Below are 15,051 nucleotides of genomic sequence, written 5' to 3' on the forward strand. Positions count from 1 at the left end.
TTCTTCTACTTTTTATTGTTGAAAAAACACTTAACGTTCTGCCTCGAGATAAGACTGCTAGTTTAGTGTGTGTAGCTGTATTTATAGATATAGTTGCCTTGTATTCTTCAAATAATCTGTTGTATGTATGCATAATAGGGACAAACTGTGTTTGATCAACGAAAAATACGTTCTAAATTTTTTTGTAAACCAACTTCTTTATACTTAGGATCAGTTATTATGGCTAAACCTAAAAGATGAGGCAAATGATCAAAATATATATCAAATTTTACTTTCATTGAAGTAATAATAGTTATATAATATTCATTACTCGTATATTTTATGAAAATTTAATTATTTCTGCTAACCTATGTAATACAAATGGTGAAGTAGGAATATATATATATATATATATAAGAAAATAACTTTGTTGAAGTATCAAAAGTTTTTAAAAAATCTTTATACAAGGCTACTTGGCGCCAATTAAGTTCTGTGGGAGTCAGTATTCTTCCTATTGATGTTGTTGCAAAAAATAAGTCTACTACTCTTCTTTGTTTACAAGCTCTTTTTAACATATTATATGTTGAATTCCACTTACTATCTATATCTAAAATTAATTTTTAAATGGCATACTTTCTTGTTGACAAATTTTTTTATATTTCCAAAATTTGATTAGCAGAAGACATAATAGTAACAACAGTATTTTTTATTACAAGTACATATGTCTCGCATACATGCATAGCTTCTTTAACAATCAAGTTTAAAAAATGGGCACAACAACGAACAAGAAATAAATCACCATCAACAAGTAATTGTAAATTTGATTTTAAATATCCTACAGTTTGATTATTGTAACTACCCCACCTCATATAATAATTAGCATTTAATTAACTAAAGAGATTTGAATTTTAATTGTTCATTATTCTGATTCAATTTGAGATTTATGGGAATTATTCTGTTTGATTTGTATACGATTTGATTAAGGATTTATGTTGGGATTAGAAATTGAAAGCATAAATGGCTCAAAAATGTGAAATTGATGAGTTGAATTAGTTTAATCAGAAGTTTAATAAAATAAAGCCTCCAACTTTCCAAGGAGGTATTGATTCGTTGAAAGCCAAGGCTTGGATCCTGGAAATAGAAAAGTTGTTTGAAGTTTTTCCATGTTCAGAGGTACAAAAGGTTTTGTTAGTAACCTTTACTCTTCAAGAGGAAGCAAGACAGTGGTGGATACTAGTCCAAGAGGGTAATAATTCCATGACATGAGCACAATTTAAGGAGGCATTTTATGAAAAATATTCCCTCAATGTGTCCATGACTGTAAAGTATCGGAGTTTGAGCAGTTGAAGCAGGGCACCACATTTGTGGCTAAATACGAGGCTAAATTCACAGAGCTTGCTCGGTATGCACCACATATGGTAGACACAAATAATAAAAAAGCCATAAAATTCGAGGGTGGAATGGATGTTGAAGTGCTGAACCGGGTGAATGTCCTCAAACTAATAAAATGTGTAAATGTTCTTGATTGCGCTCTCATGGTCGAAGCTAACATTGCAGCTCTTAAGCAAGCCAAAGCACCGGTGACTGAGTGTGTCACGCCCCAAGCTCCATGACAACGCCGCACACTCATTTAAGTGAGCATGCAAGGCTAAGAGTCCAACACATAACCAATAATGTAAAATACTCCAATTAAATCCTCAATTATCATAATGCTAAAATCCATAAAAATTGATTATTCTTATTATATGAAATTATCCACCAAGTCCACTAATAAAATCCATTAACAAAACAATAATCCAAGTACTTAAATCATAGTCCTACTCTCGGCACTCCCACATGTAAAAATCCCGCGCAACTCTACTCTTCAAAATCTGGAAAAAAAAAAATAAGGGTAAGCTGGATAGCCCGGTAAATAACCAACCATCACTGCTAGCTGGATCAAGTATACAAAATAAATAAATAAATAAATAAATAAATCGATAACCAATAAATATAATTTTTTTCTACAGTTCAATAAATGAACAATTATTTGTAAGATGGTTTCATAGCTAAAAATAAACAATGTACAATACAATTTAAATGAAAAGCCAACAAGATAATTCAAAGTAATTCATTGTTCAAATCGATGGTTCGATATTCAAATGGTTCAATGATTTGATTCACAAAACCCAAGTCTTGGTGACTACGGTCACTTAGCCTGTGACAAGGCCCAGAACCACACATAGGCCGGTGGTAAAGCCCCAAAAGAAACTAGTTTCTGTGCCAATAAATAACCCCCATTGGCTAGGGTCCAAATCATAGTCAGACTAGAGTGAGGTTCAAAAATTCAAACAATACACAACTTTAAAATAAAATATTCGATATTTTCAGAGTAAACATTTGGTACAATTTTTAGAATAGTTTCATAAAATATTCAAATAACTTTCATAATAATATTCGATATTGTTTTATACTTGACCCATATTTTATTTTAAGAGAACATGAAGGCTATAAATAAATATTTATAATTTTAAACGATTTAGTAGGAATAAAAATGAACCAACAGTGATAGAGGGTTACTTACCTTAAACAGCTAAAATAATATTTCCCAAGCTAATCTCAATTTGCCAAGATCCACCTCAATCTCACAAACATAATAAAATATTACACCACATAAACAATTATTATTTGCACCCATCCTTCTCTTCTTGTAGTGACAATAGAATAAATTAATCCAATTGTCTATTAGGGACCCCCACAATTCAGCATCAAAACAAAGCCATTACGGCTTTGAAAATTCTCAACCTATATTATCCTATTGTTGTTCATATACATGAATAAATTTGTAATTGCTTGTAGCCAATCTTGTATCCCTCAAACACACCACTATTAAACTTAACCCATCACATATTAATCTCAAAATATGAACCACCCAAACGGAATGCAAAATACACTCTAAAATTGAGCAAAATCGAGAACCCCAACATAGACTACATCAATATAATTATTTAATCATGTATGCCCATAAAATCATCTATTGATATATTAACACTAAAATCATAGATAGGAATACAATAAAATAAATCTTACCTAAGTGATGAATAAAAAAAAATCACCACTCTATGAATCCTCCTTCACTTTGGTTTTGTTTTCTTTTCTTTAATTTTTCTTTTTCAAACCCTTGTTACCTTGCCTTTCCACAACATCCACGCCTCCCCTTGTTTGTTTGTGCTCTTTTTTTTTTTTTTTTGTTTTCTTCTCCAAGACAAAGCCACGGCATGATGGCTTACTTAACCTGATATTCTTTTCTTTTTCCAAAATTGCAAAATTACCCGCCTATGTTATAGAAATGATAATGCCATCTCATAATTAATTCCTTGATATTACTAAGTGACCCATATAAATAAATTTAATTACCAATCTATCCAAAAATAATAATATACAAAATTTGGGTTTTACATCCTTCCCTCCTTATAAAAAATTTCGTCCTCGAAATTTGACATACCTGAAGTCTCAAAAAGTTATGGATACTTTCGTTTCATTTCATCTTCGAGTTCCCAAGTTGCTTCTCTTTCTGAGTGATTACTCCATTGAACCTTAACATAGTGGATGACTCGACGCCTCAAAACCTGTTCCTTCCTATCAACAATTCGTATAGGGTGTTCCTCATATGTCAAATCCTCCTTAAACTGCAACGGTGCATGATCAATCACATGACTAGGATCCGGTATATACTTCCTTAACATTGAGACATGAAAAACATTATGAACTCTAGCTACTGAAGGTGGTAGGGCAAGTCTGTAAGCTACCTCTCCAATTCGATCTAAAACCTCAAATGGCCCAACAAATCTAGGACTCAATTTACCACGAACACCGAACCTCATTACTCCTTTCATGGGAGACACCTTAAGGAACACATGGTCTCCAACCCTGTAACACGTCCGCGAGGGACCCCGTTACAGTTCGGACTCGATTTGTGTCACGGTTCTTAATCTGAACCAAAGAGTCCAAATCCGGCAAATCGTTTTGAGAAACAGATTTTTGAAAAGAAGTGCCAAACATGGACTGCTTTGCCAGATACAGAGTCGCCACCTAAATATTTTATTTTTGGGGGAATTTAGGAAACCCTGACTCGGTGCCAAAGGCCACGTGTCCGTCATCACCAAAGTTGCCTCGGCTCGGGAACTTGGGTACGATTAGGGAAGGTCAGCTATGAGCACCCCCTCTCGCCCGATCCGAAGATCGGCCTCTACTAACCATGATATCCGATTTTGAAAACGTTATGTGTTCTTAAACCGGTTATTAGCCTAGAATTACTATGTTATGCGCACAGCACAAAGGTATAGACTAGATTGCCTAATTTGGGAATAAGCATTGCATATCCGTCTGTTTTGGAAAAATGTTTCGGAATTTGCTACTCGCAAGTAGGCTAAAACACGGATTTCAATGAGCTATTCCAACTCAGACAATCCAACCTTCACCCACAGGCATTCAAGCAGTTATATCACATAAGCAGCTAGCCTCATGGTAATCATGCTATCATGGCAACACTCACACGCATGCAAGGATGCTAAAGCATAAATATTTACATCGTACTCCGTGCCAAAACAAAGAACTCGTTAGCAATCAATGCATGATCCAAGTCCATGTTTAAATGTCTAATGCAACGCATACAGAATGTCACTAGAGTAGGCTCGGCTAATCTATGAATGACATATGAAAATGCACAGGTAGCATGTATTTAAGTTAGATTTGAAATACTAATGCTGTTAGCATGATGCGCTGAGCCCGATGCATGCAATACTGATGAATGATGCACACATGCATAGCATAAAGTATGCTAAATTAAACATGTCCTATTACTAACCATCAAAGCAGGTAAGTAAAAGGGAGAAAGAAGTGGGGGTTGGAAGACATGCATGCACTCACCCATACTTATTACAAATTCGCCCTCGCTCGGAGGGACCAAAAGAATAATACAATTCGAATAATGAATTAACTAACCTAGCTAATTAATTATTACATACCAACTAAATTAATTAAACAAATTAATTAATTTAAGAAAGCAAGAAAAAGGGCGTCAGGAAGAGGGCTCCATCCACGCGTGCTCGGGTCTTGCTCGGAAGTCCACTGCCATGCGCAAGCTGCCTCTGTTTTCCCTGCTCTGCCCCTCTGAAAACTGCCAAAGTCTCAGAATTGCTTCCCTGGACATTGGGAGACACCACCGGCTGAGTAGAATGTCCACCGGTAGTAAGATGTGATCATCGGCTGTTGATGAAGCTATCGGCCACGTATGGATTGCCGGTCGGCACTATGTGCAGTCGATCGGCAAAAAGCTCCTGCAGAATCTGTTTGACAGCAGTAGAGGACAAAGCTTTGCATGGCAATGCAATTCAAGCAATGTATGCACCAACCATATCCCTTATCATGTTTATGACTCAAAGGGACATGGTCCTCGGTTCTCGAACCATCAATCGCGCATTTCAATGTCTGATGGCCCAAGAGACCAAGTTATGCATGTTGATTTCAAATGCAATGCAAACCAACAAACAAGTGAGGAGCTCAACCTCAATCATGGATAATCAAGAGGCAAAGCATGCATTCAATGCAACCTAAGCATGTTAACTAGGCATGCAATATGGTAATGCAAACAAGCATACAAGGCATGTGACAACTATGCTAGTTACTCAAGCATGCAAGTATGCAAAGCATGCAACATGTTAGGTAATTCCAACTAAGAGAAATGCATGCCAAATGCAAAGTCACTTAGACATGCCACAACACGTGATAGGCCAAGCATGCAATCAACACACAAGTTAAGCATGTCACAATATGCAAGAATGGACTTAGACTAATTTAGGCAGCCCTCAAACTAACCTAAAACAGTGGCCAAGGTGCTCAAAAATGAACGACTAATAGGCACACAAACATGCATGCAAATGATCTCCAACACTTCAAACATTAAAGAGCAATTCTCAAGCACACTCAAGAGGATGTGAACATGGACATATAGCATGCAAATTAAGCTCTGAAAATCATGCTATAGGAGGTGCCAAACCAACTAAACAAAGCAAGCATATCATGCAACAATGGCCCAAGTACTTAAGACAAGCCAAGGAGGCTTAAACCAAGGTCAAGTCCACCAAACCTCACAAGGCCAAAGGGACTTAAAATAGGTCTAATGCAGACTTAAACAAAGCTAAGGACGTACTTAGATGGTATCTAAGTGGTCAAAAAAAAGGCAAGCACACTCCAAGGCCTAAACAAGGGGCATAAGGCAACAACCGTTAAACACATTGAAGGAGGGTTAAATGCAAGCATATAAGCATGTTGAGTGGACTGAAATGACATGTTAAGAGGTTCCAAACCACTAAATCAAAGCAAGTAATGCATTCTATACACTCGCACCCTTAAGGCCAACAAGCTAAAATGCAAAGGGGCTATACAATGCATGCCAAAGTCGACCCAAACAACTATGGACAGACCTTAATCATGGCAAAATAAACATGAAAGCTTCATAAAGCTAGGCCTAAAGCATGCCTGAACAAGGGTTAAAACCTAGATGCATGTTAAGGCAACAAAATGGCATTACAAGGCATGTATGCTAAGCAAGCATGGTGTACCAAAATCAACTTAAAACAATGCTATTTCATGGCAAAATAAGCATAAATATCAGCTAGGGCATGGTCAACAAGAGCCTAAGCTAGGTGCTCCCTCAAGAGGCAAAAATGGTCCTTTTCAAGGACAACAAGGAGAGGGGGTGGCCCTCTCCTTCCTAGGACCTCAAGGCACCATCCTCACCTCTGAAATCCCTCAAGATTTCAGTGGTGAGGAGGCCCAAACACCAAGGCCTCGGAGCTCACCCAAAATGGCACAAAATGGAGCCTTACAAGGCTTAAGAGGGGTCAAACAACCCCAAAGCTTAAAACACTCTTAACAAACTATTTAGAGGGTCTAAAAATAGAACTTTTTTATGTTATATACTAAACACAAAAATAGTTGTAAGGTAGGCAAAAATACAATGCAAGAAAGGGGTAAAAAGGAGCAAGCTTCTTACCCTTGAAGACCCTCTTCAACAATGGAACTCCAGCAGCTTCTTTAGGTTGAAACCAGCTTCAAAACCTCCAAAACAACCCTCAAGAGGCCTCAGCTCCAAGGGATGGTGTGATGGTGGGTGCTTGTGAGCAAAAGTAAGACAAAACACACACACTAACAAGAGAGGGAAATATAGAGATGGAATAGATACAAATTCCTAACCCTAATATCAAAGCTCTCTAAAAATGTTGTCTAACCCTAAATCCAAGAGAGGAGACTCTCTCTTATAGAGCTCTCTCTTGTAAAGCTTGTCAAATAAGCTTGTCAAGAGAGAGATCCCTCCATACACGTGTATGGAGGGGAGAAAAGGTGGGTGCCAGCGATCACAGCTGGCACAAAATATCTACCAAAAGTAGATGAACAGTGATCGGCCATTCAAAATTGCCATTTTGGCAAAATAAATGGCCGACCGGCAACAAAGAGTGCCGACCGGCAATATACATTGCCGATGGCATAAAATCACTGGCCGGTGGCCTCAAGCCATGGCCGGTGATGTGTGGGGATGCCTCACAAGGCATTCCCTGCCCCTCCAAGGCAAAACACAAGTGTTTGTTGCAAAACCAGACACAACGCGGTCGAGTCGAGAGATCCTGAGGCTAGGCGCACAACCGAGACCTCCGGGAACTCAAGACGAACACAAACAAGGGTAATCACCAAGTGTTCCAATGGTGACGTCCAAGTCTTGAGGACGGTCAAAAATGGGGTTTCTACAAACCCCAAACACCAAATCGCGTCTCCTATTATCTGCATAACTTTTTTTGTCTACTCTGTGCCGTGCGTAGTCGCTCTCTAATAAGATTGATCTTGTCCACTGTTTGTTGCACAATTTCAGGCCCTAACAACTTCCTTTCGCCCACATGATCCCAACAAATAGGTGATCTACACTTCCGTCCATATAAAGCCTCATATGGTGCCATCTGAATGCTCGCATGATAACTGTTATTATAAGAGAATTCCACTAAGGCCAAATGCTCATCCCAAGAACCTCCAAGATCAATAACACAAGCCCTCAACATGTCTTCCAGGGTTTGAATAGTTCTCTCTGACTGTCCATCAGTTTAAGGATGAAAGGCAGTGCTAAAATTCAACTTAGTACCCAAAGCTGCATGCAAGCTTCTCCAAAACATAGATACAAATCTGCTATCTCTGTCAGACACTATGGTCATCGGAATACCATGCAACCTCACAATCTCCTTGATATACAATTTTGCAAACCTCTCTAAGGAAAACCCCACCTTAAAAGCTAGAAAGTGGACAGATTTTGTCAATCGATCAACGATAACCCAAATAGCATTGTTCCCACCTTGGGTTCTAGGCAACCCTGTCACAAAATCCATGGTAATATGTTCCCACTTCCACTTGGGAATAGGAAGAGGTTGTAACTTACCTGCAGGTCTCTGATGTTTAACTTTCACTTGTTGACATAGCAAACATTGAGCACCATACTGGGCAATTTCCCTCTTCATATTATTCCACCAAAAGTTCCTCTTTAAGTCTTTATACATTTTAGTGCTCCCTGGATGTACAGTATATCCTGAACTATGAGCTTCTCTTAGGATTTCTCTCTTGAGCTCTAAATCATTAGACACCTATAACCTCTCTCCAAATCTCAAGGTTCCATCTTTATGCATACAAAATTCCCTCTGTAGCCCTATTTCCATTTATGCCTTAAGTTTCTGCAACTGAGGATCTCTTCCTTGAGCATCTTTAATTCTATCAATCAATGTGGGTTGAACCCTAAGGTTTGCCAACTGCACTCCATGGTTGTGCCATCTAATCTCAATATTCAACCTTCGCAAGTCCTCTAAGATATTCTTTTGGTCAGTGATCAAGGTAGCCAAATTACTCGGGGTCTTTCTGCTTAAGGCATCAGCCACTGCATTAGCTTTTCCTGAATGATAATTGATAGTCAAATCATAGTCCTTTAATAGCTCCAACCATCGCCTTTGCCTCATATTCAATTCTTTTTGAATGAAAATATACTTCAAACTTTTATGATCAGTGAATATCTCGCATTTCACCCCATACAGGTAGTGCCTCCAGATTTTCAATGCAAACACCACGGCAGCCAACTCCAAATCATGCGTAGGACAATTCTGCTCATATGACTTCAACTGCCTAGACGCATATGCCACTACCTTATCATTCTGCATTAGGACACAACCCAAGCCCATCTTCGATGCATCACTATAGATGGTAAAACCTTCATCTCGAATGGAACTATAAGTATTGGAGTAGACACCTGTGGGGGCCGAATAATGGGAGTCGTAGAGATTCCGGAGAGTCGAACATTGAAGAATCAAGATTTGAAACATTCCGCCATTGCCACGGAAACTCGAACCCAACCTTATTTGGCTAGATAGTCGATTAAGCAAGGGGCCGAGTGAAGATCGGTTTATTACAAAATATGCCGATTAGGAGGTTGGATTTGGAACTAATCCTGAGGCCCAAAAAAGAAAAGATATAAATAGAAGAGACATCATCCCGAAAGAGGTATGTGATAATTGTGGTGTTTAACTTAGAATACAAGTAATCTAGAACGAGAGACTGACTTGTCCGTCGGAGTGCTAATTCCGGCACCCCTGACCGGAGTGTTTACTTCCTTTCAGGTGCCTATCAGTGGATTACGAGCGTCCCCCAGGATCAGAAGAGTATTTCCAAAAACCACTTCCCCACAATTGGCGCCGTCTGTGGGAATACTCAAGAATATCCATGGCGGACGTGACGGAGGACCCTCTAATAGTCACTGATGAAAACATGCAGGTAGACGTTTTCACTCCAACAAACACGCACGGATCGGAGCTTATCCTAGCAAGATGCGTTTTGAACTTCGCCTCACTTCGACTCTAGAACATGAGGCAATGCAAGGGATCATGGAGCAGGCAAAGTAAAATGAGCAGAGGTTGGAAAACTTGATCGATGAGAATGAGCGCCTCCGTCAGGATTTGGCTTTGGAGGTAGCAAAATCCCAACAAGCCGTGCTCCAAAATCCTGAGCGACCTCTGAAAGTAGGTGATCGACGACCTCGAGCCCGGCTTCGAGACGCCGATAGCAGCTCCGACTTATTATCTCTGGATCCCAAGAAGAATGGACGATCTGAAGTTTCCAGTTCCTCCGAAGAAAGTCCGCATATAAAGTGGGCCCCCTCGTTCTACACCAGGTCATCCGAAGCGGTGGCACCTCCCGACATGACAAGAAGGGATAGACGGCGTGAATATCGCGAAGATCATGATCGTGACAGTAGCTATGCCATGAAAGACCTTCAGGAGTTGGTCCGAGATGTTCAGCCCCAGCAACATGCCCATACGTGCGCAACCAGACCAATTGTACTTCGGCGGGAATCACCTCCGCTTGCAGTCATCCATATGATATACAGCCTGCCAACGCCGTCGGCCGTGCATACAGTTCAAACACACCCTGCATCCCAGAAGCAACTCACGCCGGCGAAACGGCCGCATGAAGCTCCGCATGACTCTGATCTTATCACCTTCGACGATTCTGATCTTATCGGCATAACAGTCCCCCACATTGATCCACTGGTCATTGAACTACGTGTCATCCGATTTACTATCGAGTGCGTTCTCATAGACCAGGGAAGTACTTCTGAGGTTGTGTATTACAAGACCTTCATCAAACTTGGCTTAAACGAATCAGACTTGTCTCCGGCTCCTTATCCATTATTCGGCTTCAACGCAAATCCAGAATATCTGTTGGGGAAAATCATACTACTCCTCCGAGCAGGCTCCCGAACATTGGATGTGGAATTCTTGGTCGTCTGGCTGCTTTCGCCGTACAATCTCATCATGGGGCGAACTTGGTTGCATACTATGCGGGCTGTCCCAAGCACCTATCATCAGCTTCTGCGCTTCCCGACAGAATACGACATCGAGCAGATCCGTGGTTCCCAACAATCGGCACAAGCATGCTATCTCCTCTCCGGAAAGACGCCAAAGGATTTGCAAGTTAATTCCATCGAGGTGCCAGATCGTGAAAGCCTCGACGATGTCGGGCGGCTCCCGAATGAGAAAGCCACGGAAGACTTAGACCAAATTGAGATTGACAGCAATCCAGAGAGATTCTTCATGGTCGGCGCCTCCTTGAATCAAGCTGACAGACAGCAGCTAGTATCCTTCTTGCTCGATAATTTTGATGTATTTTCATGGACTCCATATGAAATGCTGGGCGTTGACCTAACTGTTTCCGAGCATAGTTTGAATGTTGACCCTAAATGCAAGCCGATCGTTCAGAAAAGCCATCGATTTGCCGCCGAGCACACTACTGCCGTGATTGAAGAGGTTGACCAGCTGCTTGATGCAGGGGCAATCGGGGAAGTTACCTACCCCACATGGCTCTCTAATACTCTAGTTGTGAAGAATAAGAACGGTACATGGCGAGTCTGCGTTGATTTCACGGACCTAAACAAAGCCTGCCCCAAAGACTGTTTTCCTCTCCCAATGATAGACCAACTGGTAGATGCTACAGCACGCTATCAGCGGATGTGTTTCCTTGACGCTTACAGAGGCTACCATCAAATTGCCATGCATACGGAGAACCAGGAGAAAACTGCATTCCTCACCCTAAGAGGAACCTACTGCTATAAGGTTATGCCTTTTGGGCTGAAGAACACCGGGGCAACCTACCAAAGACTAGTCACCACCATGTTCAAAAAGCAACTCGGTCGCACAATGGAAGTGTACATTGATGATATGATGGTCAAGTTAAAGGTAAAGCAGAATCATATAGCCGATCTTGAAGAAACATTCGGCATCCTACGCAAATATGGAATGAAGCTGAACGCTTCCAAATGTGGCTTTGGAATCGGCTCTGGCAAATTCTTGGGATATATTGTCAATCATCGAGGAATCGAAGCTAACCCAAGGCAAATCACAGCAATCTTCGAGCTCAGCCCCCCCTCCCGCGATCAGTAAAAGAGGTGCAAAAGTTAATGGGGATGGCCGTCGCGCTCAACAGGTTCATCAGCCGTTCCACAGATCGCTGCTGACAATTCTTTCATACACTACGGCAGGGCAAGGATTTTGAATGGTCCTCTGAATGCGAAGCTGCTTTTAACGGCCTTAAGACTTACCTCCACTCAGTACTACTCTTGGCAACGCCCTCTCTTGGTGACCCGCTCATTATGTATCTGGCAGTTTCTGACCGGGCCGTCAGCACCGTGCTGATAAAGGAAGAGCCGGGAGAGCAACGGCTGGTGCATTATGTGAGCAAGGCAATGGTTGATGCCGAAACACGCTACCTTCCGCTGGAAAAGCTCATCCTAGCCCTAGTCATGGCGGTGAGGAAACTGATGCATTACTTCCAGGGTCATAGCATTGGGGTGCTAACAGACTATCCCCTCCGGTCTGTACTACGCAGCGCAGAAACTTCCGGACGTGTTTCAAAGTGGGCTCTGGAACTCGGCCAATATGATATTCAATTTCTACCCAGAACCTTAATCAAAGGGCAGGTGCTTGCCGACTTTGTCGCCGAATTCACTAGTGTCCTGACCGACTTCAAGCCTGACGAAATTCGACCGAAGCCGAACTGAAGGATTTACGTTGGGGATATTTCGCAGTTGTATTGTGATGGATCGTCCAATCAGCGGGGTAGTGGAGCCGGAGTTGTCATCATGTCTTCGAACGGCGCAATAATTGAGCAGGCCGTCAAGCTTGGCTTCGAAGCATCAAATAACGAAGCCGAATACGAAGCCCTCCAAGCCGGTTTACGGAATGCGCATGTTCTTGGCGCTCGGCGTTTGCTTGTGTTTTGTGATTCAAAACTGGTGATCAACCAGCTAAAGGGGGAGTACGCGGCAAGGAACGACCGCATGGCGGCCTACATGAAAACGGCCAATTCCTTGTTGGCAAAATTCAACCATCATGAGTTGAACCAGATAACACGTGATCAAAACACCCATGCAGATGCCTTGGCTTGCCTAGCCTCCGCCATCAACTCAGAGATTAAACGGATTATCGAAGTAAGTTTCATCCCGGAGCCAAGCATTGCCCCTTCGGAGGAAGTCCAGATTAACGTTATAGAATCTGCCCCAAGCTGGATGGATCCCATTGCTGCTTTCTTGTCTTCTAACCAACTCCTAGAGGAGAAGAAAGAAGTGCACAAGTTGCGAAACAAAGCCATGAGATACTACTTAGATCCGTAAGGAGGGCTCTATAAAAAATCCCTCTGTGGTCCATATTGGCATGCGTGCACCCAGACAAAATCGAGGAGCTTCTGACTGAGATACATGAGGGCAGTTGTGGTGCCCATTCTGGCAGGCGTTCTTTGGCCCATCGAGCTATAACACAGGGCTATTAATTGCCGACAATGAGAGCGGGCAGCGAGTGTTATGCGAAAAAGTGTGAACAGTGCCAGAAGTTCTCCCCACTAACCCATTTACTCGCAGAAGAGCTGAACTCTGTTACCAGTCCCTAGCCGTTCGCCCAGTGGGGGCTCGACATCGTAGGACCATTACCGAGGGCCCCAGGGAATAAGCGATGCTTGATCGTCGCAACTGATTACTTCACAAAATGGGTCGAAGTGGAGGCATTAACACACATTCGAGACGTTGATGTTAAACGCTTTGTGTGGAGGAACATCATAACATGATTCGGAATTCCAAGAGCCCTTATTTCAGACAACAGCACTCAATTTGATTGTGGTGTTTACCGAGAACTGTGTGACAAATATGGTATCCGGCCGTATTTTTCTACGCCGGCGTATCCCCAAAGCAATGGTCAGGCCGAAGCTTCGAAAAAATCCATCCTGGACGGCATCAAGAAAAGGCTGGAGAAAGCCAAAGGCAAATGGGTTGAAGAATTGCCGAGTGTATTGTGGGCTCATCGAACAACGCCGAGGAGATCAACTGGAGAAACTCCGTTTGCCCTATGCTTTGGCAACCAGGCGATCTTACCCCTGGAGATCGGCCTCCCGATCCTCAAGTCGAAAGTTTTTGATACAGGCCGAAACGACATGATGCTGCCTTTGGATTTGATTCTAATCGAGGAATGAAGAGACCGCGCCCTTGCGTCCATGGCACGGTACCAGCAACAATTGGCGAAATCATACAATCAACGAGTTCAGCTGCGCCGCTACACACCAGGAGAATTGGTCCTGAAGAAGGTGCTTCTAGCCGACAGGAAGTCGGCTAATGGAAAACTTAGTCCAAACTGGGACGGCCCCTATCAAATAGATTCCATCGCAGGAACAGGGGCATATCGGCTGAAAGATATGACAGGAAAGAATCTTCCAAGGCCCTGGAACTCGACCCACTTGTGAAAGTTTTATTATTAAACCCGACCTGTGGGGAATGATTTTAGTGTTAAACGATTCGCCATGTACAAATTCCACTTTTGTAATACGAGGATTCTAGTTGAAAATTATTCTAAAAGTGTTTTGAAAAAGCCTCTAGATTCGGAGCGCCCTTCGTGGACATCACGATCGGCGACTCAAAGTCTTCGGATTCGAAGCCCCTTCGGCGCATGACACCGTTGGGCCGAAAAAGCCTCCGGATTCGGAGCGCCCTTCGTGGATATCACGATCGGCCACTCAAAGTCTTCGGATTCAGAGCCCCTTCGGCGCATGACGTTGTTGGGCCGAAAAAGCCTCCGGATTCGGAGCACCCTTCGTGGATATCACGATCGGCCACTCAAAGTCTCCGGATTCAGAGCCCCTTCGGCGCATGACACCGTTGGGCCGAAAAAGCCTTCGGATTCGGAGCGCCCTTCGTGGATATCACGATCGGCCACTCAAAGTCTCCGGATTCGGAGCCCCTTCGGCGCATGACGCCGTTGGGCCGAAAAAGCCTCCGGATTCGGAGCGCCCTTCGTGGATATCACAATCGGCCACTCAAAGTCTCCGGATTCGGAGCCCCTTCGGCGCATGACGCCGTTTGGACGAAAAAGCCTCTGGATTCGGAGCACCCTTCGTGGATATCACGATCGGCCAATCAGAGTCTTCGGATTCGGAGCGCCCTTCGTGGATATCCCGATCGGCCACTTAAAG

The 15,051-nt window shown here is 42.5% G+C and overlaps 1 protein-coding gene across 1 annotated transcript; it reads right to left on the reverse strand.

Annotated features, from left to right (window-relative positions):
• Nucleotides 1-3,479: 3,479 nt before the first annotated feature.
• On the reverse strand, nt 3,480-3,842 carry LOC145800278 (uncharacterized). The gene has a single exon (XM_082889940.1). The coding sequence runs from the start codon at nt 3,840-3,842 to the stop codon at nt 3,480-3,482; it is 363 nt and encodes a 120-aa protein (XP_082746066.1).
• Nucleotides 3,843-15,051: the final 11,209 nt, after the last annotated feature.

This window comes from Camellia sinensis, chromosome 10 (genome assembly GCF_055761805.1).
Source record: "Camellia sinensis isolate YWXY chromosome 10, ASM5576180v1, whole genome shotgun sequence".
Classification (NCBI taxonomy): domain Eukaryota; kingdom Viridiplantae; phylum Streptophyta; class Magnoliopsida; order Ericales; family Theaceae; genus Camellia; species Camellia sinensis.

Bases quoted from the DNA above. Each gene is read 5' to 3' on its own strand.
- LOC145800278 (XM_082889940.1), bottom strand. From the start codon at position 3,842: ATGAGGTTCGGTGTTCGTGGTAAATTGAGTCCTAGATTTGTTGGGCCA.